Genomic DNA, 23,606 nt, shown 5'->3' with positions numbered 1-23,606 from the left:
CAACCTCAGCCTTTCTGTGGTTCTGTGACAGAGGAAGGAGTGGGAGGCATTATTGTCTCCCGTACAGGCAAAATAATTGTGTGTGGGCCTGCAGCATTAAATGCAGAGAGTGCAAGTGAACTCACTGTGGCACTGTCCACTGGCTCCAGTAGCCACTAACCTGCTTTAACTAACACTGTTATCTAGACTCTGCATTTTAAGAACATACCATTGCCTGTAAAACTTCCAGAGCAGCATTTTATCTTGAGACATTTTATAGAAAATCAACACTTGATGAAGTGTTAGTGAAGTGTTATTACTGAAAGAGCAGCAGAACTTGTAAAGATGTTAACCAGTAGTGTGGTTTTGAAGCCAGACAATCTGATACATTTGGAATTCGTGTGGCTTTTCTTCAGCTGTCTGTGTGTTTTGTGCACTCAGGTTTTGCAATTTCTTTTAGCTGTTATGCTACTTCTAAATATATAGACAGATCAAAATAATTTTCAACACTTTGTTTCCCAAACAGCCTCCCACATCTGGAGAGGTATTGTTTTCTTTGTTTATTATCAGGTTTTAAAAAAATTGCTCAATTTCCTGGTTACACAGATTTCTGAGAGTGTTTATCATCAGGTGCTGAGTGAATTGAATTTGGGAACTCTTAAGGCTAATAAATATAAATTAGTGGGATTCTTAGGATGATGAGACCGAGAATTCTAATGCTGATTTCAGTAAGCATGATAAATGAAGCTAGGAATGTGGCTTTAGGCTAGAAAAGATGACAAGTCTTACACTTTTGAAAGCTGTGTAATTTGTAGCAGAGATTGATTTTTCTTTCATAAATGTGTCAGGCTTTCTTTTGTGTGGACTATGTGGCTTGTATTTGTACTTGAGTTTTTTGTTCCCTTGATATCTTACTGTGAAAGCAAGCATTTTAATTTATATCTCCTGAAATTGTTCCCATCTTTTCCATACTGCCTGCTCAGGAGTGGGCCCATATTTGAAAATAATTTCAATGTTAGTAGCATATCACGTATGTGTACATAATGCTGTTGAGCAGCATATTCAATTGCAAACCAGAATTAGTTTCATACATTGATAGAATGGCTTTTTTTAAGAGATACTCATTTAGTTTTAGTTGATATCTTGGAAAGAAAAGTTAGCCTTAGTGTTAAAGAAGCCATTGCAAATATTGTGGTTCTGAGATTTTTTGTATTTTCTTAGAGTTTGAAACATTGTTTCAAAACAATAGTCCTACTGATAGGTTTTTAAAATAATCTTAAAAGGAATTGTTTCACTATACCTTACTTTTATAATGAGCACCACAATACAGAGATTTCTTTAATAGTATTTAAGCAAATTCACAAGAAAGAGACTTGCAACATGGCTTCCAGTACCTGTTTGTATTCCTCAGAAGGATAAGAAGATGCAGTACATGCGCATTGTTTTTTATCTTTAAGTCATGCAGCAGTTGCCCATGAGGCCTAGGTATGGCTCAGCCTGATGTGTAAACTTTGTTGCAGCAGGAACTTTGGTCCTTGAAAGCAGAAAGCAGCTGTTAGAGAACCCAAGCCATCACAGGGAAGGCAGGTAAATTATTTAAGGAATATCTGAGTGACAAAACCAGACGTGTCTCACTGTCTTTGAGTTCAGTAAGAACAATTTTTAAACTAGATTAGGCAAATTTATTTTGATGTGTCTGTATTGTAGCTCCTATTTATATCATCCTTTGGAGGATTCTTTGACGTGCAATCCTGTAGTGTTTGAAATCTGATCAACTCCAAACACCACACAGGAGATGTGTTTTCTGGTGCCTGCCCAGTGTGCTTGCTGACTTTATGTGGTTTAATTGCAGTGGTGTTCAGACTGTGAGTGATTTTAGATTTCAGAAATGGTGACCCAGCCTTGCTTGCTGGGGACAAAGGTACAGAGGGGCGCCTGCTCATGCTTGGGGATGCCCTTGGCAGCACACTGGTCTCTAACCAGGCTGTCACTGCTCTGTGCTGCTGACACTTTCTGCTGACTTCAGCTCTGCTGAAGATAAGAATTTCTCTTTTCTTGGCCTTTACAGTGGGTCTGCCAAAAGTCCTGCCACTTCTGCTAGTAGCCAGACTCAGCTGAGGTCAGAAACATAACCATAGCAGTGATTTTTTGAAACCTGTCTTGCAACTCTTTTTTTTTTTGCACATTTTTTTCTTTTTGATCCTTACCAGAAGTTATTTTGTGGTTATTACTGTGAAGCTCCTGGATGCTGTTCTTTCTCTAGAAATCTTATAGAAATTTTGGGGAAAAATTAGTTTGGTTTGTTTGCTTTTTGGGTTTTATTTGCCTGAAATCAAACTGTTGTTTCCAGTAGTATCCTCTGACTTGGGACTTTTTATTTTTGAACCATCACCCTTTTTGACAAATTCCTTTTCTTCAGGCATCTTGTTTTACTCCTTAACTAGGGGGAAGGATTTTGTTCATGAATATTTAATTGAGAAAACTAGATTCTAGGGAAGTAGTTTCATTAGGTTAGCATATATGCTAAAGGACTCTTTTGAACTGAAGATTCTGGCATAAAAAGCTGTTAAAGTAGTTCATTGAAGCTGAAACAAAAAATATGTTAGTTGTTTTGAATTGAAGTGGAAGAACTATGCCCCCTCTTTGATTTAAATGGAAATGTGCTGTGCAGTCAGTACTGATATTAGTGACTCCCCAGCTGTTGATGTTAAAAATAATTTTCCCAATTTCTGTCATATGTGTTTTAGTGTTAAGTGGGTTTTTTTCATCTCACTGAGATTATGAATGCTGAAAACATTTTGGATACTCTGTAAAGTACTGAGTAATACTACCAAAAAAAGCCATTTTCAAAGATTAAGTAAACTTTTAAACTTAACTGCTTCTTGGGAATAAAATTATTGCACAGAGAGATGTTATATGCTAGCCTTTCTGAATATGCAATCTGTTTTGATTTAAAGATCTTTCATAATTGGTATTTCCCTCTTAATCAAATGATACCTATTTTTCACATCTGTCATCTTGTCAACAATACTTCATTGTTCTGCTAGAAACAAGCACTTCAAATGCATACTTTAAAAACAGGAAAAAGTAAAAAGAAGGCTGCCAATATTATCACAGGATCATTTCCTGGGGACTGACCAAGACAGTGATCCATTGCAGCATGTTTTTCCAGTAGCCTTTGTACTTTGAATAAGCTGGATCACTTACCTTCTAATTGAATTGGTTTTTACCATTGCACTCAATGTCATAAATTGTGAGCAGAATTTGGTAAATTAGGCTGTTGAAGCATGCTGTGGAAGAAAAGCTACCTCTGTGTTTGTCTGACCTAGCCTGACTTCCCTTTCTGTAGGGATTTGCAGAAGTGAGGCACTGAGAATAAAGGTGGGCAGCTTCCTGCTGCTTCTGCAGAGTTCTTGCCCCTCCTTTGATCCCTTCAGCAGGTTCAGTGACTCCTCCAAGCAGCACAAAAGTACCAAGAACAGACCATGGAGGGCTGTGCAGTTTACAGCCCTTCACACCTGGAATGTCTCCTCAGTCTGGGCTGATAACAAACTGAGAGTGGAACAACTGGGGGATAGTGGAAGGAAATACTTGCAGCACTAAACTTCCTAAGGATGAAAGTGGGTTTTGTTTCAATCAGAAAAATGTGTTCTTACAAGGCCACTTCCATGAGAGATGTAGAGGGAACTGAAATTTTGACAAGAACCAGGGACCATTAAGGTCCTGTAGCTTTTTCTTGCTCAGAGATGGATGCTGTGCTGGTTTTTAGTGTGATTGGGATATGCATGCTGAAGCTATCTTGGATGTTGGGACTAAAGGGAAAGCTCTTCATGTGATTTTCTTTCTGAAGGTAGTTTGGGTGGGTTTTTGTCTTCTTGTCTTCTTCTCTGTTTGGTTAGGAAAAAACTCAGGAGAAAATAACTACCTCAGTGGCACACAAAAGTGGTGGCCATATGGAACATGGGTGGGTAAGTGGCAACTTTTAAAAATTCAGTTGAATTTTGAGTTTGTTGCAATTTTGTTTTCTGTTCTGGAGACTTCTGCAATCAATTCTTCATTATTTTACCTTTAAATCATAATTTAAAGGGATTTTGTCATCTTAAATTAGAGCAGTTTCAGGTAATGTTATGTTTTTCAGGAGTTGAAAAGGCCATTAAAAACAAGCTGGGGATAGAAGCTATCTGGCTTTACATGTTAAATAAACTTTTCCAATTGTAAAATCAGGCATATGTATGTGCATGTGTTCCAGAAGAAGCAAATTCTTATCTGTACTGTCCAAGAAGGTGTTGGATGATGTTAGATTTCAGTGGATCAAAGATATTTTAGAGCTGTAGCTAGGGATTTTGAACCCTAATGGCTACTTTTTTTAAAAACAGAAATATCTCTTTGATTTTTCTTGTCTGTAACTATTTAAGTACTTTACAGATTTATTTCCAGATACCCACATAAGACTTGTTTCAAACAGTGAACTGAAACCTGAATTGCCTTTTTATAGAGTGGAGAGTTTAGTCATCCTTGTTGTTTAAGGAGTCAAGTAATTGCAAAATTTGTACGGTTAGGATTAAGCAAGAACGCAAGAAAGAAAGAGGTTTTTGCGGGATCATTTTGGCCCTTAGTTTAAAGAAGAAAATCTTAAAGTAGAGGGAGAGGTATGGCATGGCTGTGAATTTGGTCTGAGCTTAGTAACTCAGTGATGGTGCATCCACCAGGTGTCTTGGATATGATAATGATTTTTATTTTTATCCATAGACAGGAGCCTATGGTTTTCTCATGGTAAGTGTAGTGATACTGCCATAGTGCACCACAAGGTGTGCCCTTAGGCATCAGCCTTACATGCAGGCTTAGCCTTACATGTTCTGGCTCTGCCTGTGAAAGAGAACGCTGAGAGGTTTTGCTGAGGCAGTGGCTTGTGTTGGCATTGTCCGCCATTTTCCAAATAGCTCTTACATTACAGACTGGAACCCAAGAGAAGTGGGTACCTGATGGGCACAGAGCACCAAGCCACTGAAAACTGAAACACATTAAATGCAGCAGCTTGGCAGAGCAAGCAGGATGAAGTTCTCAATTTCTTTCATTTCCTGGCAATTTAGCATGCTCCGGTACATAGAGCCTCCTTTAAGAGCTCCCGTGCAAATTACACACAGTTTTCATACCACTACTAAATATTCAGAAAAAGATTCTAACTATAGTTGGCACTGAGCCCCAAAATACTTTCTTCAATCAGTCTCTTCCAAATGGAAGCAAAATGTGTGCTGCAGACTCATCCTGTAACTTCTGATACTGCCTCTGCAGCAGGCCCAGCTTAGCAGCTGCTTCCATGGACATGGCTTGATCCTTCCCCCAGGAATGATAAGGCAAGTCACTGGTTAAGAAGCTGCTACTAATGACAGCTATGGTATCTTCACTCTATTGGTGGCAAAACATGATTAGTGATACTATTACTGGGTTCTGTAGCACTGAGATGTGAAACAACATTATGTAGAGAGAGTGTGACGTGCCAACAGGTGCATGTTTCATCTTAGAAACATGACTAGTTTAAGGTTGCTGACCCTTCCATTAGTGTTCTCATTTCCACAGAAATTTGAAAATTAAAATAAGCATGATGCTAAGTGCCTTGTGAGGCATAAACCACATTCACATCCCAAATCACAGATGTATGTTCTGAAGTGACTGTTACACAGATAAAAACTGTTGTCCAGCCACAGTGCTATAATTGTTAGCCATTCATTTACCAACATTATAGGTAACAAGTATGGAAGATGAAAAACACTCTCACCTGGTATCTTTTTATTTTCTTTTGTGTTTTTTTTAATCTATATGTACATGTCTATTTTATATTGGGGTAGGTTTCATAAATGTGTGTCTTGAAATTCTGTATCCATTAAGCACAGGCAGATGGTGTGGGGCAACTGTTGAACAAGAAAATAAAAAGCAGTAAAGAAGGAGCTCTGGAGAGAGTTGGCTCTGGAGAAAAGAAACCCTGTTGCATATTCAGGTGATCTTCCCATTAGTTGTACAGAAGTAGACTGATTAACTGAAAATCTCATTTCAGTTTACTGTCTAAAGAAAACTACATCTTTTGCTGGGATTGCCATTCAGCAAAGGCAATGTCTTTCTGCATGCAAGTGGGGTGATAAATGTGGATATTGCAGGTAATCTTCTAGAGATAGACTATGTCAAGTCTGTGAGTTTTTGGAGTTTTTTTTAATAAGTAACCTTTTTAATTATAAATTCACCATTAAAAGTCACAAGAGGACTTATTTCTGCAGACTATTGTAGAAGAAAGAAGTTTAGAGTGCTAGTATGGAATTCAGAAATCACTGAGTTGAGTTCATGCTTTGGGGTTTTTTTTAAAGTTGCATTCCTAAATACAACTTTATAATTCAAATGATGAATGGATATACCTTTAAGATGTTCAGTGCAATCAGTTAAAAGCAACTGCAGGTTTTGTGTGATTTTAATGTGAAAAACTGAGAAGCTAATTTGGACCAAGTCCCCAAACTATTGATTATTGTAAGTCATGAAATTTATTTATCTGTACTATGGTTCTGATATTCATGGTGTTTTGGTGACTGGACATGCACAAAGAGATGCCTTGTTTAGTAATAAACATGAACAAAGGTGATGTAGTAATGCATGAAGATCAAGTTTCCAGGTGGCTAATTTTAGCTGCTTTTAGTGCAGTTGATGTCAAGGTCATCTTGATTTCCTGAGGACCTGATAGACTCTCAGGAACTTGTTAGACTTCCAAGGCAGACAGTCTGAGCATGGTCCTGCAGGTGTGTGCTGCTACCAGCAGGAGTGAAACAGTCACTCAAGGCACATAAACCTTAGCTTTTTGTTGTTAGACTCCTTAGGGTCATAATTTAGCTCTTAATGCTCTTAGCTCATGATTTACCTGTTAGGTAGCTAATCTAAGTGGTCGGTAGATCCACAAGTGAAAAACATTACCTCAGTCAAGTGCCTCATATAATTCAATCACAAATGTGTGACTTGTTAAAATTTCAGAGAAAAGCAGTGTCAGCTCCTAGAATATATCAAGAATGGGCGTGACTTCAGGGAGATATTTAGTCTGAAAGGTTTTGTGCACACACAGAATTGTAAGAAATGCTACTGTATTGTGAATGGCCATACCTACTGCAGGAAAGGTGTTCTTGCAGTGGAAGGCATGTTTTACTATTGGAACAGGTAAGGCAGGATTTGAGAGGGTTTTCTAGGAAGTAGAAGTAGTTTTGGTGTTAAACTCGCCTGCTCCTTGGGGCTTCCTCTGTAGTGACATGCAGAGGATGTGAAGGAAGGACTTGTTGTGGAAAATGGGTTTAGGCTTTAGAGGAGAAAAACCTGACGTCTGTAAGTTTTGAGGATGGTGGTTTGTCCTTGCTGGGGGAAGGACTGTTATGCCAGTGAAGGTCTTCAAATGCATGTCCTAAGCAACCACAACAGTGTTGGAGGAAATGCCTTTCTTTGAAAAGCCTACTCAGCAGAGTCCTGTTGGCTGTTGGAAAGATGCTGTCATGATTCTGCTTCTTGATAATGCCTGGTAACTTGACTGCTTTCACATTGTTTAACTAAGAAATCATTCAGATATGTGTACGTTATACCTTCTACTCCTGTGAGACAGCATGTCAAATTCCCTTGGATAGTGCCAACAAGATGCTCCCCCGGCTGGGGATCAGGGCCTGTGTGGGGAATTGTACAGCTGTTGTCAGATCTGTTCCCTGAGTGTTTTTCGGGCCAGCTCTGCGGTGTGAGCAGCACCAGGGCCCATACCTGCTGCTGCTGCTAATGGCTTTTGCAGGCAGCAGCAGTGGTGTGAATTTGAGGTGATTCCTGCCAGTTTCCCTGCTGCCCAGAGGATTGTGTGGAGCAGCAGGGAACTGACAGGAGGCTTGTTTCCTGCACTCGGCTGCTGCTCGGCAAAGCCATTAGCAGCAGCAGATACCCTGGAGCTCCCTCTGTGCAGGCTCAAAAGACAACATTGCATTGCTTTGCATTCGCTCATGTTTGGATGATTATCTTCGCAATCGTGAAAAGTACAAACCTATTTTTCTGAATAAAATCTTCAGGTTTTAAATATGTGGTGGCCTCAGGGTTTTCCTTTCCACCTTCACCTATATAAATGTCATTTAAAATTTTCTCTCTTATTCTAGATGGAATAGGTTTGTAAGGCATTGCTGAGAGGATATATTCCTTTAGGATGTTTTATCTGCGTTCCGTCTCACTGAGGGGGAGGGGTGTTTTCAGCTTGCAAAAGGCTTTGCCCTTTTTTTGGTAGATGCTCGACAACCTTTGAAATGGTTTTCATGTGCATGATGATTTACAACGGTTCAATCATTTTATAGCTGTGCATGTTTTCAAATAATGAAATTATTAGCAGCATAACAGAGCTGCTGGATTAAATGGCTTTTGTTGCTAAGTACACACAGATCCTGTCCTCTCTAGTGCAAGCATGTTTCATGTTCTAATCTCAAAACACTTGTGTTGCTTTCCAGTTTTGGTTTTTGTGACTGTGGTGACTTTCTTGATGAAGGTTTCATTACAGATTTATTTGGCTTAGAATGGCTGGCTGGTGCCTTCCTGCGTCTTCATGAATGTCATTTCCATGTGGTTAGAAATGTCATGGCAAAATGTAAAAATCCCCATGGTCTGGGATTTCTAACAAACAGCTTAATGTTTGTGCAGTGCAGGAGAGAACTCGGCAGGGATAGTACAGAGCAGCACGCAGAGGAATTATAACATAGAGGAGCCTCGGCCAGCATACTCACAGTTCTACAGTAAGAGTGTAGTGAATGTTGTTGAGAAATAAATTGGGAAGCAGCTTTGAGCTCCGAGAAAATGCAGCAAAGAAACTTCATTTTAAAAGGATAAAATATCTAGAAGAGGCTGTGAAAGGATTCACGAAAAAGCAACCATTTCTGGATTACCTACTTAATTATTAAGCATTTTTTGTTTGTTTGTTTCTGGCCCAGGAATGTTCAAGAACTGACCAATGTAACACTACTACCTTTGGTAGCATTTGGCTTTTGAGCTAAAATTGTACCAAGGATACATTAGGAATATTTTTTTGTTGTTGTTTAGCTGATCTCAAAATGTAAAATAGTTGATTAGTTACCATTTTTACCAAGATATGAAATAATCACCCTTAATGATAAATCCCTGTAATTTACTGTAGTTATTGTAAGCAAAATGTAGAAAAATCTTGGCTAGAGTTCTCAAAAGTAAAATTAAAATGTGGTAATTGTCCTTGTGATGCTGCTGCACATTTAAAGAAATATCCTTGAATTGAAGTGGTATTGTTAAAAAAATAATAAATTTAAAGTATTTGTGCCACTAGTGTTTCTACTGGACAAGGAACTTAATTTTGAAATTAATCTTAAATAGAAGTGAAATTACCTTTTAGAGTAATGACTAATCTTAACAATCTCAAAATCTTTCCCATATTTGAAATTTTCTATGGAAAAACATATATCTTCAAAATGAAGATAGATGTATATATTGAGAAAAAAAACAGAAATCAAGTCCCGATCTTTCTTCAGTCTTCTTAAGTGGGCTTTTGAGAATCAAGGGTATTGCCAGGATGGAGCTATGCTGTCAAAAGCTTCTTGTTGTTTGTTTTTTTTTTTTTAAATAACCTTGCAAAACCCCAATCTTCTTTTTTGTTTTATTTGATATGCTGACAACACGTATTTTAAAACTTGTCTGATTTTTTAAAAATAGCACTTTAACCCAAGCTGGGAATGAAGAGGTGCTTACCAGAGAGCCGTGTCCCGAGGAGGTCTCGGCCGCAGGGTCCCGCAGGTCTGGGCAGAGGCAGAGGGATAAAACCGAGCAGTTCTTCCATTTTCTGTAGGAAGCAGGGAAGCCTGTCAGCAAATGATTTATAGTCACTCTTACCATCGTATAGTAATGAAGTAAATGCAAGAAAAAATAATTAAAAAAAATCAAGAAGTATATTGGAGAGCAAGATCTGTTTGTGAGGGCAGAGGCTGGGATTCGGCCGCTGTCTCCCGGTGCCCTCCCCGGGCTGGAGCCGCAGGGTTGCGGTGCAGCGGGTCCGGCGCACACCGCGCCCGGTTCCCACGGCTTTCCAGGGAGCGAGCGGCGCTGTGGGCGGCGCTGCGGGCGGGGAGCGGCAAGGGTTAAAGCCGATCCCCGCGGGGGTTAAACGTGGAGCCTAATGGAATAATGACGGGTAGCACCATCTGCTGGCCTAGTTCCGCGGGGAGCGGGTCTAACCAGCGCTAATATTGGCGCTGATGCCTTTTGATGCTTTGTGCGTTTCTTTCCGCGCTTTGTTGGGATCCGGCGCTCCGCGCACGGCGGGGCCGGGCCGGGCCGGGGGCGGCGGGTGCGCGCCGGGCAGGGCGCGGGGATGCTGCTGAAGCGAGCGAGCGCTCGGGGAGGGCTGAGCGCGGCCCGGCTGCCGCTCGCTAAATAGGCCATTTAGCAATCTTCTCCCCATGCTTTTCTCCTGAGCACTGCCGGGGGTGCTGCAAAAGCGGAGGGCAAGTCTTTGTCTGACGCCAAAAATGTCTTCAGTGAAGAGGCCGAGAGGAAGGGTAAGTGAGAGCCTGAATGAGTGGGAGGAGGAGGGGTTCTTTGGGCTAAAAGGCTAATGGGATTGAATAACCTTCCTTATTACTGGCTGCTGCTGCGGGAGCCGCATCGCCATCTTGAGCTGTTCCCGAGCTGGGTCCGGCTGTTTGTTGCAGCCCCGGGGCTTTAAGGTGGCATCGGGAGCGGCCCCATCCCTGCCTCCCGCCCCCGCCGCCCATGAGGCTCCTCTAGAACATGAATCCCGGGAAGTGCGCGGGGTTTGCCCAGAAAATGTGTTTGGAAATTCCTGGTGGCTTTTCTTCCTGCTCTAGGCAGAGGCGCATTTACGGGTGAGAACGTAACATAACTGTTATCTGCTGGGGTTTTGTGTTTGAATAGGAAATTCTTTCCATTCCTCAAAGGGGGAGGGGAGGAAAGCAAAAACATGTCTTCTGGCTGGCTGCAGGAGAAGCTCATCAGCCCCGTAAACAATTCTGCGTCCATGAAACGGGCATTAAAACCCCGGAGATAAAAACAAGTTACGTCTTTTATCCGAGGCATGGAGTGTATGTTGATCTAAATAAAGGAAACGCTGCTTTCTGATCTGTTTATGGATATAGAGCTGTGTAATTTTAGTTTTGGTTTTATCTTTTGTCTCTTTTTTAATCTTGGTGGTGTTCGAGCATCTGTTGTGTTCATCGCCGAGTTAGTCCTGTAGATCATTCATCTGCTTTAGGGGAACTGTGGTCCTGCTCTCCTACCAAAGGCAAAACACTGATGCTGTTACCTTCGGGAGCTCTTTGCTTTTTCATATTTTACTGGAGGTGTTGGATGTGTGTGTCAAATGTATGGGAATGCTGCAAAGGTTAAAGATTGGTTTCTTTAATTACAGAGGTGGAGAGCCGGCTGAGAGAATTTCAGAAGGATAATTTTTACTGACTTTGAGTACTTGGATTGGTTGTTTAAAACTAACAATTGATGTAGTTATTTTGAAACCCACACAATTCTGTGGTATAAATGGAATTCCTCATTTTTTGTGTCCACATAAGTCCCTGGCAGTTACATTTTTTTAGAATGCATATCACCAAAATTACCAAAAATGTTTGCACTTTTTCTTGCTATCTTTAAAGGCATTTAACGTACTTTTTGTTTCTTGCTACAGCCTCCTTCCAAGAAGACTGATGGTTCAGGATCATATACTAAGTTGCAGAATACCCAGGTGAGGGGAATGTCTGAAAAGAAGCAGAAGAAAAAAACAGACTCGGAAAGTAAACAAGAGAAGGCGAATCGCATAATATCCGAAGCAATTGCAAAGGCAAAAGAGAGAGGAGAGAGAAACATTCCACGAGTAATGAGCCCTGAAAACTTCCCCAGTGTTTCAGCTGAAGGAAAAGAGGAAAAGAAGGGTAGAAAAGTTAAATCCAAACCAAAGGATAAGGAGACTAAAAAGCCGAAAACTGGTTCCTCATCCAAAATTAAAGAGAAAACAAAAATTGGGTAAGTAGATTAAAACATTTTCTTCTCTTCAGACTGTATATCCTTGATTAAAATGGAAACTGCTTACTGATAATAAAATGTTCTCCTCTGCTGCCTACACAAAATTCTTCCTGATTAAGTCCATGTGTGGACTCTCTCATTCAGGAACAAGAATGCTCTGTTTTCTCTTTAGATAAAATCACTGTAGGAGTGTCCTTTTGAAAGGAATTATTTTAATACAGATTCTAAAATATTCTGTATTCGCTTTGAAGCATAGACCAAAATACCTTCTGTCTAGCTTTGTAATCCCTTCTAGCCCCAAACTGAGTTTTTCTGGACTATAAATGCTGTTTTTATCAACTTTGGCATGTAGCTTCAATACAGTGTGCTTAATAAACTACACAGGGAGAAATTGGAAGTTTAATGAACTTGCAGACAAGATAATATTCTTACAGATATCACACGTATCAAAAGTAAAGCACATACTGGAAAGATTAAATTCTAAGAATTTTGTAGTCTTCACTCATGTCAATTTAATCTGCCCTCTTAAATATTTTGCAGACTCAGCTGGGTCAAGCAGGGTGGATACCTTAGGGTGAGGAGCTTTTGGAGTGCTCCAGGGGTTTCAGGAACTCCAGAGCTAACCTGTGTTGCCTGTTTACTTTTAAAGGAGAGTGTGTGATTTCCAGTATTAAATATATCAGTCAGAACTTTAAATAGAAATCTTAGTTACAGTCTGATTTTAGTTTCATAAATCTGTGCTCTTTTTGCAGTAGCTGAAATATTAACTGGCATATCTCTGAAATTTAAATGTCTCATATCCATATGTATATTTTACTGTATGGAGCAGAAATGAATGTTCTTTTAATCAGTCTGTATCTCTGCTTTTTCTTGTAGAGATCAGTGCTTTTTTTACATGATTGAAGTAAACAATTTTGAGTAGTTATCCTGTAGTTTGAAGGTTACTGCTCTGTACCCAACTTCATTCTTAACATGAAATTTCATGGTGTTAATTTCTTTCTGTTCTGTTTATGTGTTGGCATATGATGCTGCTTGTAATCATTAAGTAGTGCTTCCTTTTCTTTTTTTCTCCATCTAGTTTAAGGTGGTGTACTTTTGTGATGTGTACTTTTGTGAAGTTGATTTCACTTTCATGTTTCTGAATTTACTCATGTTGTGTAACAAACGTTTTGTGGATCTGTCTAATCAGAAAACTTACACTGTTGTTCAGGTAGTGTCAGTTTCATGAAACCTTGTGGTTTGTCCTTAGTGTGCTTTTTATTCATACTTGTGGACAAAAGTAATTGACAAAATAATTGACAAAACCTGCCAGAATAATATCATTTTGATATACTACATGGTTGCCATAATATTTTTGCTTTTTTAAATGGAAAAAAGAAGTAAACTGTTACCTAGAATTTATGGTTGTGCACTCAGTTTTGTGTTGGTGAAATGCTTTGCTGTGCACATCACTTAGGATCACTTCTCAGGATTTCATCAGACGGCATCAGATGAGAAAGAGACATTTCTCAAACTGTGTTTTTACCTATGGTGTTTGTGTTTGATGCAGAGTACATGCAAGCTGCTGGAGCAGCTCCCATTTAATTATTGTCAATGTTTCATCATTTTGCATTGAGCTGTGAAGGTTTGTGTCCCCATTAGTTACCAGTTTGATCAGCTAATACCCAGTAGCACTCTGCTGACTTAGTCATGCTGCCAGGTCTTGCTTTCATTATCAGGGATAAATACCTAAAGATGGAGCAGTCAGGTCTGAAGAGTCTTCTAAAACCAACACATATTACAGATTTCCATTCATATTCACAGAATTCCATTTTATTTAGATGGACAGCAGCAAATCAAATCCTTTGACACATCAAGATACTTCATTTTTGTATCCAAACAAATTAATGTGTTGTGTTAAATTAGCACTATTGTGTATTATTGATAGAAATACATAAAACAATAACTGCTTAGCAAGGAATACCCCAGGGATTTTGCAGAGCAGCAATTGCAATAAGGCCTTGATTTTTTAGAAGAAGACTCTTATCAACCCTGCTTTCTATGCAAATGTAACTGCTGATATTACAGCAGAATAATTACTACAACATCACTATACTTGTCTTTTTAACTGTGGTTCAAAAAATTTTGTGGTTAATAAATTTTTTTTTATTCAGAGAAAACCAAAATTAAAGAATAAGGAGTTTAGAAGACTAAAGCTCTGGTAAAGGTTTTGTCCTATCTTCTGTTCTTAAAAAATATTTCTTAATGAATCTGAGCACATCCTTGGAATCATTAAGACAAAATAGGATTGGGTTTTTAAGCGTGTGGGTTGCTCCATTGATTTTTCTCATTACCTTAAAATAAACTTTGACTGAATCTTAGGAGAAAATTTCACTATGCTAAAATAATACCTGTAAAAGACAAGAGCTTTATTGGGCAGGAAGGGAGGATCTCAGTTCAATTTTTTTTTTTCTTTGGATGGAAAGATTTTTGAAATCTGTTTAAAATGGGATAAAAAAGAATTTCCGTTTTTTCTTTCAATCAATAATGAGAAAAACTTTATAATATAAATATGTATACATATTTGTATATGTGGCATTTCTTACATTTAATCAGAAATCAAAACCTGAAACCCCTCATGTTTTAAAAAGATAAGCAAACAATTCCCAACTGCTAGAGGCCATTACGAACTAATTTTTTGCAAGCAATATAGTTGTGAGTGAAACCTTGAAACCACTAAAGTTTTACAATTAAAAAAAAAAGATAAGTATACCTTTTTAACAGTAGCAGAGAATTTGTTTGGATGCATCTGCTGTTTCATTTTAGAAGGAGGTCTGCTGCAATACATCCATCCCAGATGAATAAATTTCTTTTCAGTCAGGGTTTTCTATAGCAAACTCATTTAACTTCCAGGAACTGGTAAATCTCTTGTTTCAGTTTGGATTTGGAGTGCCAGAGCAATGCAGGAGGTGATGCAGGGTTGGGTGTGTTTGAGAAGATCTGAAGTCACATGTATGTTTTGGGTGACTCCTGTTTCATTTTTGCAGGCCAACACAGAGCTGAGCTGTCTGAAACTGTTACAAATATATTGATTTCTTGGTTGTTTTTTTTTTCTTTTGAGAAATGTTTGAGAAACCATTTTAATCTGCTCTTTCATATCTCTGCTCGCAACAAGCACAGCCTGTTCAGTAAGAGCGCAGCTGTACCCTGTGTAGCCCAGAACTCAAACAGCAAACTCTTATTTAGATTGTGATCATAGACTTTGACCTCTTACAGGGCTTTATTCTGTGTAGCAAGGTCTGGGTTGCTCTGGAGGAGGATTTTCAGAGTTACAGTTGAACTGTAGAGCTGGAACACTAATTGCAGAGCAGACCTTGATAAAATTGCCTGATGGCCATCAGTTAAAAAAAAAAGGTCCTTTAAATTGTAATGCAGCAGAACTTTTACTGAAATGGAGTAGCCCTCGTCTGGGATGGAGATGAGTGTTAGCTACTGTGTCTGAATTTAGGGGCAGGATGATCTTTCCAAGAGTTCCTGGGTTTTGCTGCTCAGACCATCAGTTTGTGTTTGATGGCTTCATGTTAATTGTTTATATTTTCCTTCGTGATGCTCTGAGGTCTACATGTATAGGAAAAATCTATAGCATAATTTTCATTCTAATTTATCAGTGCTAGTTAGAAATTGCTGGCAGCTACTTTCTAGGCAGGCTGTAGTTTCTTTCTAAAGGTGAAGGTAAAGGTTTTACTTTTTGGAGCTGTGAAGACAGAGAAATAATGCTTATTAATTTCAGTCAGGTCCATTAGAAGTGGATTCTGTGGTTAGCAAAGTTTCTGTGCCATAAGAATTGGTGAAGATAAATGACTAAATTATATTATTAGCAATAACATTATAAGGCTATGACAGAAATTATTAGAAGAACGTATGTATAATATATTTAGTATTACCAAAGTTAACTAATTTGCTTTATGCACTGATTACTGATTAAGTTAATTCTTCAAAATTTGCTTTACAATTACTCTGCAGACAGCAGAACCACTTTGTATCCTGGCTATTTACCAAGGTGTGTTGACATTTAGGAATCTATTTAAACCCTTTCATATTTTTGCTTAAACCTTGTTTCTATTTATAAGCTCTTTCTAATTGATTCAACTTCTTCCATCTAAGGTGATGCATATTTAATCTAAAAAGTCTACTTCTTACCACTTGATGTGAAGAATTATGAATTTGTGAACATTCTCTTGTTCAAAAAAGTAGATTGGCATTTAGGTTTTATAGCTCTCAACGTATTCCCACCTACTCAAACATAAAATTAAATATCACAGCCCTGATGAAAAGCAACAGCTCTGCACTGGTGATGTAAAGGACAATATCAGTTGAATACATTTAGGTAATTTCTTTTTTCTTAATCACTGCATAGTTTAAATAAATAAGTCCCCCAAATTCTAAGAACTCAATTTACAAATGCTTGAGTCAGAGTGGCAGTCCTTCAGTTCAAAACTGCTGCCAGAAATGGCTGTATTATCTCATGTGTTAAAAGAGCACTGGTGGATTTTGTTCATTAATCCTTGAATTATGTAGCAATGAATCCAGCAAGTGGGATGTGATGCTGTGCACTGCTGAAATGAGCGACTGTCCTTGTTGCCTTGTACCTCGGAGCAGGTCTCACAAATACTGTTAACAAGCAGCCTTAAAACCCAGCACCCTGACAGATAATCTTTGCTTGTTGATCTAAGAGTGTTAAGGTGGTTTGAAACCCTTATAAACTCAGTGCTGCCTCAGGAGCCCAGGGGAGAGGGCTGGGGAGGAGTTGGGTCTGGCACTGCTGCTGGGGAGGTGCCTCCAGCTGGGGCAGGGGATGGCACTGTCCGTTGCTGCATTGTCCCCTGTTATGCATTGTCCATTATGCATTTTCCCCGTACTAATTTCCATTAACTGGCATTGTCCCCATTAACTAGCACTGTCCCCTGTTAGCTAGCATTGTCCCCATTAACTAGCACTGTCCCCTGTTAGCTAGCATTGTCCCCATTAACTAGCATTGTCCCCTGCTAACTAGCATTGTCCCCATTAACTGGCATTGTCCCCTGGTCCCTGCCAGCCAGGCAGGGGCTGGGGAACAGCTCTGTGCTAAGAAAGAAGGGGTGCTCGCTGAATCTTGAGTTCTCTTAGATCTGTTAAGGTCATTATCTTGGGTCCTGATGAAAATGGCAATAAATTCAAGGTTTGGCCATCCTTCTGGGATGTCATTTTGTTTATTATTTGGCATTATTGTTTCAATGTAGTGTGAGCTGGAACTGACTGATGGTTCCAAAAAGACTATTAGGAGTGCTTTAAAATCTGTGCACAGTCCAGAAGTTATTAATTGGAAATACAACTGGAGAAGGAGACAGTGGCTAATATTACTGTGTTAGTATTATTTATGAAACATATAAAAGGATGAGAGAAAATGGTTTTATACCAGCAAATTAACTCTCATTCAAGAGGCTACAGTATCTTGTCAAGGAAACTTCTTTATATTTTTAGCAAAGTTTCTAGTGATAAAGAATTGCTAATGCTGTTGATAACGAAGGAGTATTATTGCTAGTAATTTAACAAAGTGCTTTGGCTACAAATGATAATATCTGAGTGGTGACTCTGGACACTAATAATTAGTAACTTGGTGTTTTCTGTTTTGGGAGAATTGCAGTAGAATGATGTATTAAAGGCCAGCTGTACTTCCTATTCCTGACGTGCCTAATACGTATTTGCTGCCTTTTTCTTTCTGTCCTCTTTAATATTTCCTTTTTCATTCTTTGGAGGCTTTGAAAAGTGTTTATCACTTTAAAGCTGTTCAGAGTACTGGCAGTGTTTCCGTCGTGTTCCCTGCTATGAAACAGAAGGGGAATGGAGCACATTCTTACTGGTTTTCATTTAAAAGAGAGAAGTTGCAATGCTCTTTAAATAGTGGTTATTGGTAGCTTTAAAGCGTGGTAGGAGTCCTGTGCTAAGGATCAGAAGTATTACTGGCTCATGAGAAATCTTCTTTTTAAACTTTTTTTGTGGTGTAAGTTTCTCTGCATCTTTAGTTTATAATTATAGAAGAAGAAAGTACATAATGAAGAAATCTGCAACGTCTAATTGTTGAAATATTTATAGTTGTTATGTAATAAGAAAAAATATGAATTGAAAAAGGCAAGAAGAAGTGAAATTGGAGTGGAGTCTGGTGATATTATTTATTCCATGTCTACAGTGTGCTGTTAACTTTTCATAGAAACAGAATAGATAGTTTCTGTTCAGAACAGTTTGTTTCAGGGTGGAAAAAGGGATTTTAGCCAAGGATCTTTATGCTTTCATGCAGAGATTTATAAACTGGCAAGAGAACTTGTTCGCTCAATGAAAATTTCTCACAGAATTGATCCAGTTTACAAGCTTCAGAAAATCATTGTTTTCACATAGCAGATTTTTTTAGAAGTTTTTGGCCAAAATATGAGCAGATTGCATTTTTACTGATAGAAATGTATGACTTTAGCACCATACTGTTGTTCAGCAACTTCTGATAGCAAGGAGCATTGTGATTCTGGGCACTGGATCAGAAAGAAGTAAAACTGCATTTGTTCCTGTCATTGGCACCATATCCATATAGAGGAAGAAACATTCTGATCTGCAGCATGCAGAGATGTGCAGAAAATTTCAGGGAGAAGCCTGTGAAGTACTGGGGATAGGGAATGGAAGCTCAAAGATATAAAAGCTGACAAATGGAATATTGTGTGTAGGGTGCAGGGGCAGAGCAAGAGGTGAGCCCAAGGAGGGACAAAAATTAAGAAAAGGAGAAGATGTAGCTAGAGCAGTCTAATCACAAAATACCCCATGTTTTAAAACAGAAGGTCCTTAAAATCCTCAGCTATTCAGTGGGTACCACTAGAACCCATAGAAACCCTATATCCCTTAATGTTGTGGGTTTTGAATGCTAAAGCATCCTTGAGCTTAAAATAGTAAACAGTAGTGCATGAGGTGAAAATGAGCTGTGGTTGCACAGATACAAATATTTAATACAGCAGCATGCATTTAAGAATTGTTTTAATCTACCATTTCACAAAAGAGGATCAAAATTTGGAACAGATTGCCTAGGTACCTACCAGCTGTCAGCCTTGGAGATAAGTGGAACTTAACTGGGCTGAGCAACATCAAAGAACTCTGAAGTTGGCCTTGAGTAGGAACCACAGGTCTTCCTGAGACCTCTTCCAGCTTGGCTTGTGTCTTAACACTTGCTTGATTAAAGAACTTTCAGCTATCCTTTTTCTTTGAAAGAATTTAAGAGCAGGGAAAAAATATATTGATACTTCCTACCATTTTTCCAAACCCTAAAGGTGCAAACCAGGGACTTGGTGGGGTGGATATTGTTTCATGAATGATCTTCTAGGAAATTCTCATAAGTTTACCAGCTTTTCCTTTAAATGCACATTAAATTTTAGCATCCAGAATTCCTTTTAACAACAATTTCAGAAGGTCAATCACAATGTGCCTTGTCTGCATCATTTTGGAATATATTAGCTGATTTGACATATTAGTGACAAGTGCTAATGTAACACTTAAATTTTATGAAACAAAGTGAGATAAAAATGGAAAAAATTATTATCCAAGTCCATCACCAGAAAGTGTCATATTGGACAAATACCCAAGAATACAAGTCTTAAAATAAAAACCAAGAAAAAAAGCAACATGATTCCTAATCAGAGCTTGAAAAGCGAGGGGAAAAAATGCCCAAACTAACCTTGAAGTCAGTAGGGAAACCAGTGTGTTCATTGCTGAAATTATTTCCTGTGATTATGAAACATGTTTTCTAAGTAATAATTAAACTGAGAACACCTAATGAAAAGCCAAGGACCAGAATTTACTTGTGAATAAGAATCTCTGTGATTATGCTGACTACAGCCTCATTTCAACCTGCATCCATCAGTGCTGTTCACTTTGTGCTAAAAGTGAAAAAAAATTGGAGTGGAAAAAACCCATTTTAGCCTTTCCACTGAACACACATAGTGATTAAATATTGAAAAGCCATGCAAATATTCCTGGCTTCTGAAGTTATACCTGCAGTCTTTTGTAAGCAATGCTGCTTAAACTTTGCCTAATATTTTGGTAATTTAACATGCTTATGTTCCACACGAACTGTTAGTCTGGACATAGTAAATATTTATGTGTTCTCTTGTTTGAACACTTGCAAAGAGAAGTAAATGAGTTGTGTTTCAACCATTACATTCTCACCAATAGTGTTCTCATCAGCTGACCAATTTATTTGATGTTAAATGCTGTAAAATAACTTGTATTGTCTGTATAAAGACTAAAATCTTGTGCTTAATTTGTTTGTGACATGGCAGAAGCACTTGTATGCTGAAACACTCTCCTCATTTTCTGTTACAGATCTAATCATAAGAGACCATATGAAATATATATTTTAGGACAGCTCTCTGTGATTTTCTTGACTAGTTTGTCATTCTACAATTATGCCTCTGTAAACACATTTAAATAAGTGTATTTGGCACATTTCAAATATGGAAAAATATTTTTACACCCTTTAGTTAGAAACAAATCTGATGATTTACAGTGTAATTTTAAAATCCAAACAGAGGAATAATTGGTGCTTTTTCATTAGAGTTTAACTAATTTATTCAGCACAATGAGGGTTCTTAACATACTCTGATAGGTTCTAAGATTACTTACAGATAAAACTACCAGGTTTTGGATATAGCTTTTCTTTTTTTCTAAGGACAAAAAAGATTTGTTCAATTCCCTTATTTTTACCATTGAATGACTTAGTTAAGCATAAAAGTTTTGCATGTCAGACAGCTTTGGGTGATTTTTAGATTGTTCTCCACAGTTAATTTTTCTAAGTAAAAATAAGGGTTGCTACATTTTGTAGTGGTAATTTTTTATGATAAATCATTTAGTGTTGTCATCTGCAGATGATATTTTTGCTAACTTTGTGTAGTTTACCACTCAGTTGGTTTAAATGTTGGATTTTGTATTTTTGTTTCTCATGTAAAGATTTAAAATGTACATGATAATTAGGAATTTGGGATAGCAAGGTAACTGTAAAAAAGCTCACTAACACTGTAGAACAGTACTGTGTGCTGTAAGGTATTTGAGACCTATTGCTCATTTTTCAGACAGTGCTGTTGAGTTTTATGTTGAGAATACGGGAATGGCTGGTAATTTGCTCCTGAAGTTACACACAATGGTGTACAGCATTCACTCAGGGGCTGGGGTTTTGTTTCTGACAGAAAGCTGATCATCACACTGGGCAAAAAGCAGAAAAGGAAAAACGAATCTTCAGATGAATTGTCTGATGCTAAGCAGACTCCACAGCGGCCCCTGAAAGATGAAGACTCACAGGTAAGTAGTTGGCATTCCTTGATAGATTTCTGTGTGTTATGTCCAGATGTTTTTTGCCCTGTCTCCAGAAAGTTACAGTTCCTTGGATGCAGTGACTGTTACTCTCACACTTCTGTGTGTCTCATAGATGGAACTTTTCATCATCAGCCACTTCTCTCAGTTGAAAATCAGAGCATCCTACAGGGTAGAGTCCCTTTTCCATAATGGGACATCAGTGCCCTGCTTGTATCTGTTGCATTTCAGAACAGGAGCCCATAGGTTTGAGACTGTGAGTACTTACACTGAGCTGGCAGTTAGACCTGATCCTTACTTTGGCTGAGTGTGAAAATGCAGAGATTTCCTAACAGACAGGGCATTTATCAGTGAAGTTGGCTCTTTGAGAACTTTTAAAAGGGTTGTTTCAAGCTTTAATGTTGTTTTTTTTTCCCTGAGTTCTGCTTCTGTAGAAACTGGAAGAACAGATTTCTTGCAGTGTGGGATCTGAAGGCAGCAGTGATCAATATGCTGATAGGCTCTAGTTGCTTGTGGAGTATTTCTGAAGGAAGTGCCCAATGAAGAATTGAAGTGGTCGAGTCCCTCAAGGGAATGACTCTTGTAGCTTACTTTCTGCAGTTTTTTCATAGATTGCCCTGAAACAACAGTAACTTAGCTAATTATTTCTATAACTTGTGCACAAAGAAACATGAACTGTTGAGAAGAGATTATATTCTATTTATGTTTGCATTAGTAACAGAATTACAACTTCTTGCTTTAGGGCAGTCTCCACTAACATAAGGTTATGTGCTGGAAGTGCACAGGTTTTTATCCTGTGGCAGTTTCATCCACAGAGGCAAAATCAGTATTCACAATAAGGTGCTGTTGAGTAAAAATTAATTGCATTAGTTGATGATAGTTGTCAAAAAACAATTATGAGATACTGAATTGCCCGCTGGTGTTGCACAGATAATAATGCTGGAGGGGAAAAGGGATCAGAAGCCATTTTCCAGAATGACTTCTCATTAACTGAAGTGATAGCTTGTCCTAGGTAGAGGTTACCTGAAAGGATCTGTAACTTTTCAGTCATGTTCTGTTATCAGATAAACATGAATTTATAGGCCAACAAATGTAATATAAAAGATGGAAGATCAGTTCTTTCCTGGGAGTGTCATGAAATCACCTGCTCCTGGTGTGAAGGGAAAAGAGGGTAGAGATAATCAGGGGTGGCATGAGAGGGAAGTAACTTTTATTGCAGAATGTCACAGCATTGCCCTGCTCTCTTTGAAGGAGCTGGGGAGAAGCAGGAAAGACATAAATTGCTTTACTTCATTAATTCATTTGCTCTTTAGTTTTTGAATACGTTCATGATTTTATTTTTAAAGAGCTGTTTCTAATTTCTGTTGCAAATAGCTGCTTCAAAGCTCTGGGGGGCAATTTTAGGCCTTTTTTCCCCCTAATTCATTTTGTATGCTTAGTTTCACATCAAGTGTCTTCCTTAAATAGACGGATTTTTTAAACTATTTTTTATTTTTAATGTGTGGTGCTACTTCATTTTTTGTCTTAGAGCCATTTGTTTATGGCCTTAGTTCTCAGCTCAGGGAAATACAAAAGTTTTTTTCCAAACAGCTCAGATTATGTATTAATCTGTTGGAGAACATATGTTGATGTTTTGCTAATCACTTCATACTTTAAGAAAAGACACAGTGAGAAGAATTGAAAATGCCAGTTACATAATCTTGCATTGCTCATATTACCTGGCTTTTTTTTTTTTTAAACCTGCTTCTGTCTGCAAACTATTATTGATTTAAGTATAATGTGCCATTAGTGTGTCCTTACATTAGAAATTTCTTTTGGTGATAACACCTAACACCATACACATTATGGAAGAACAGTTAATGTACATAACTGTGGAAAGCCCATGAAGGAGCTTCATTTTTGCAGCTTCTCTGGAGGAATGGTCACAGCCCTTCTTGGACTTGTGCTGTACCCATAGGTTACTGCTCAGTTTTTGCAGTGTAGTTAAAAGTACAGCTACGTCATTTACCAGATACCAGCCAGACCAAGGCTGAATTAACAGTCAGGAAGAAAAGTTCCTGTGCTGCAATCTCACTGTTACTTAATAGCTGCTCTGCAGAAGCCATTGTGACCACAGGATTTAGGGTTTTGTCCTCTTCACAACTTGTTCTCCCAGCTGAGTACTGCAGTGTAATATAACATTACGAGCTGCAGTGGATTTTCTTGCACAAAAATACCTTTTTTTCTTTGTAGCTCAA

The 23,606-nt window shown here is 38.4% G+C and overlaps 1 protein-coding gene across 6 annotated transcripts in view; it reads left to right on the top strand.

The window, feature by feature from the left end:
• The window catches only part of CHD9 (chromodomain helicase DNA binding protein 9), a 71,252-nt gene that overhangs the window by 7,644 nt on the left and 40,002 nt on the right, over positions 1-23,606 (top strand). For 3 of the 6 annotated variants that reach the window (XM_064723210.1, XM_064723211.1, XM_064723209.1), the window contains exons 2-3: positions 11,678-12,012; positions 21,246-21,357. In XM_064723210.1, coding sequence (XP_064579280.1) covers positions 11,678-12,012; positions 21,246-21,357 — 447 coding nt within the window. Of the gene's footprint in view, positions 1-7,072; positions 7,168-10,262; positions 10,539-10,750; positions 10,866-11,677; positions 12,013-21,245; positions 21,358-23,606 lie in introns of those variants that run through there. The other 3 variants (XM_064723212.1, XM_064723213.1, XM_064723215.1) reach the window with 3 other exon arrangements.

Source organism: Zonotrichia leucophrys, chromosome 11 (genome assembly GCF_028769735.1).
Source record: "Zonotrichia leucophrys gambelii isolate GWCS_2022_RI chromosome 11, RI_Zleu_2.0, whole genome shotgun sequence".
NCBI lineage: Eukaryota > Metazoa > Chordata > Aves > Passeriformes > Passerellidae > Zonotrichia > Zonotrichia leucophrys.
The sequence above is the reverse complement of the archived record's forward strand: the minus strand, read 5'-3'. Positions and strand labels throughout refer to the sequence as shown.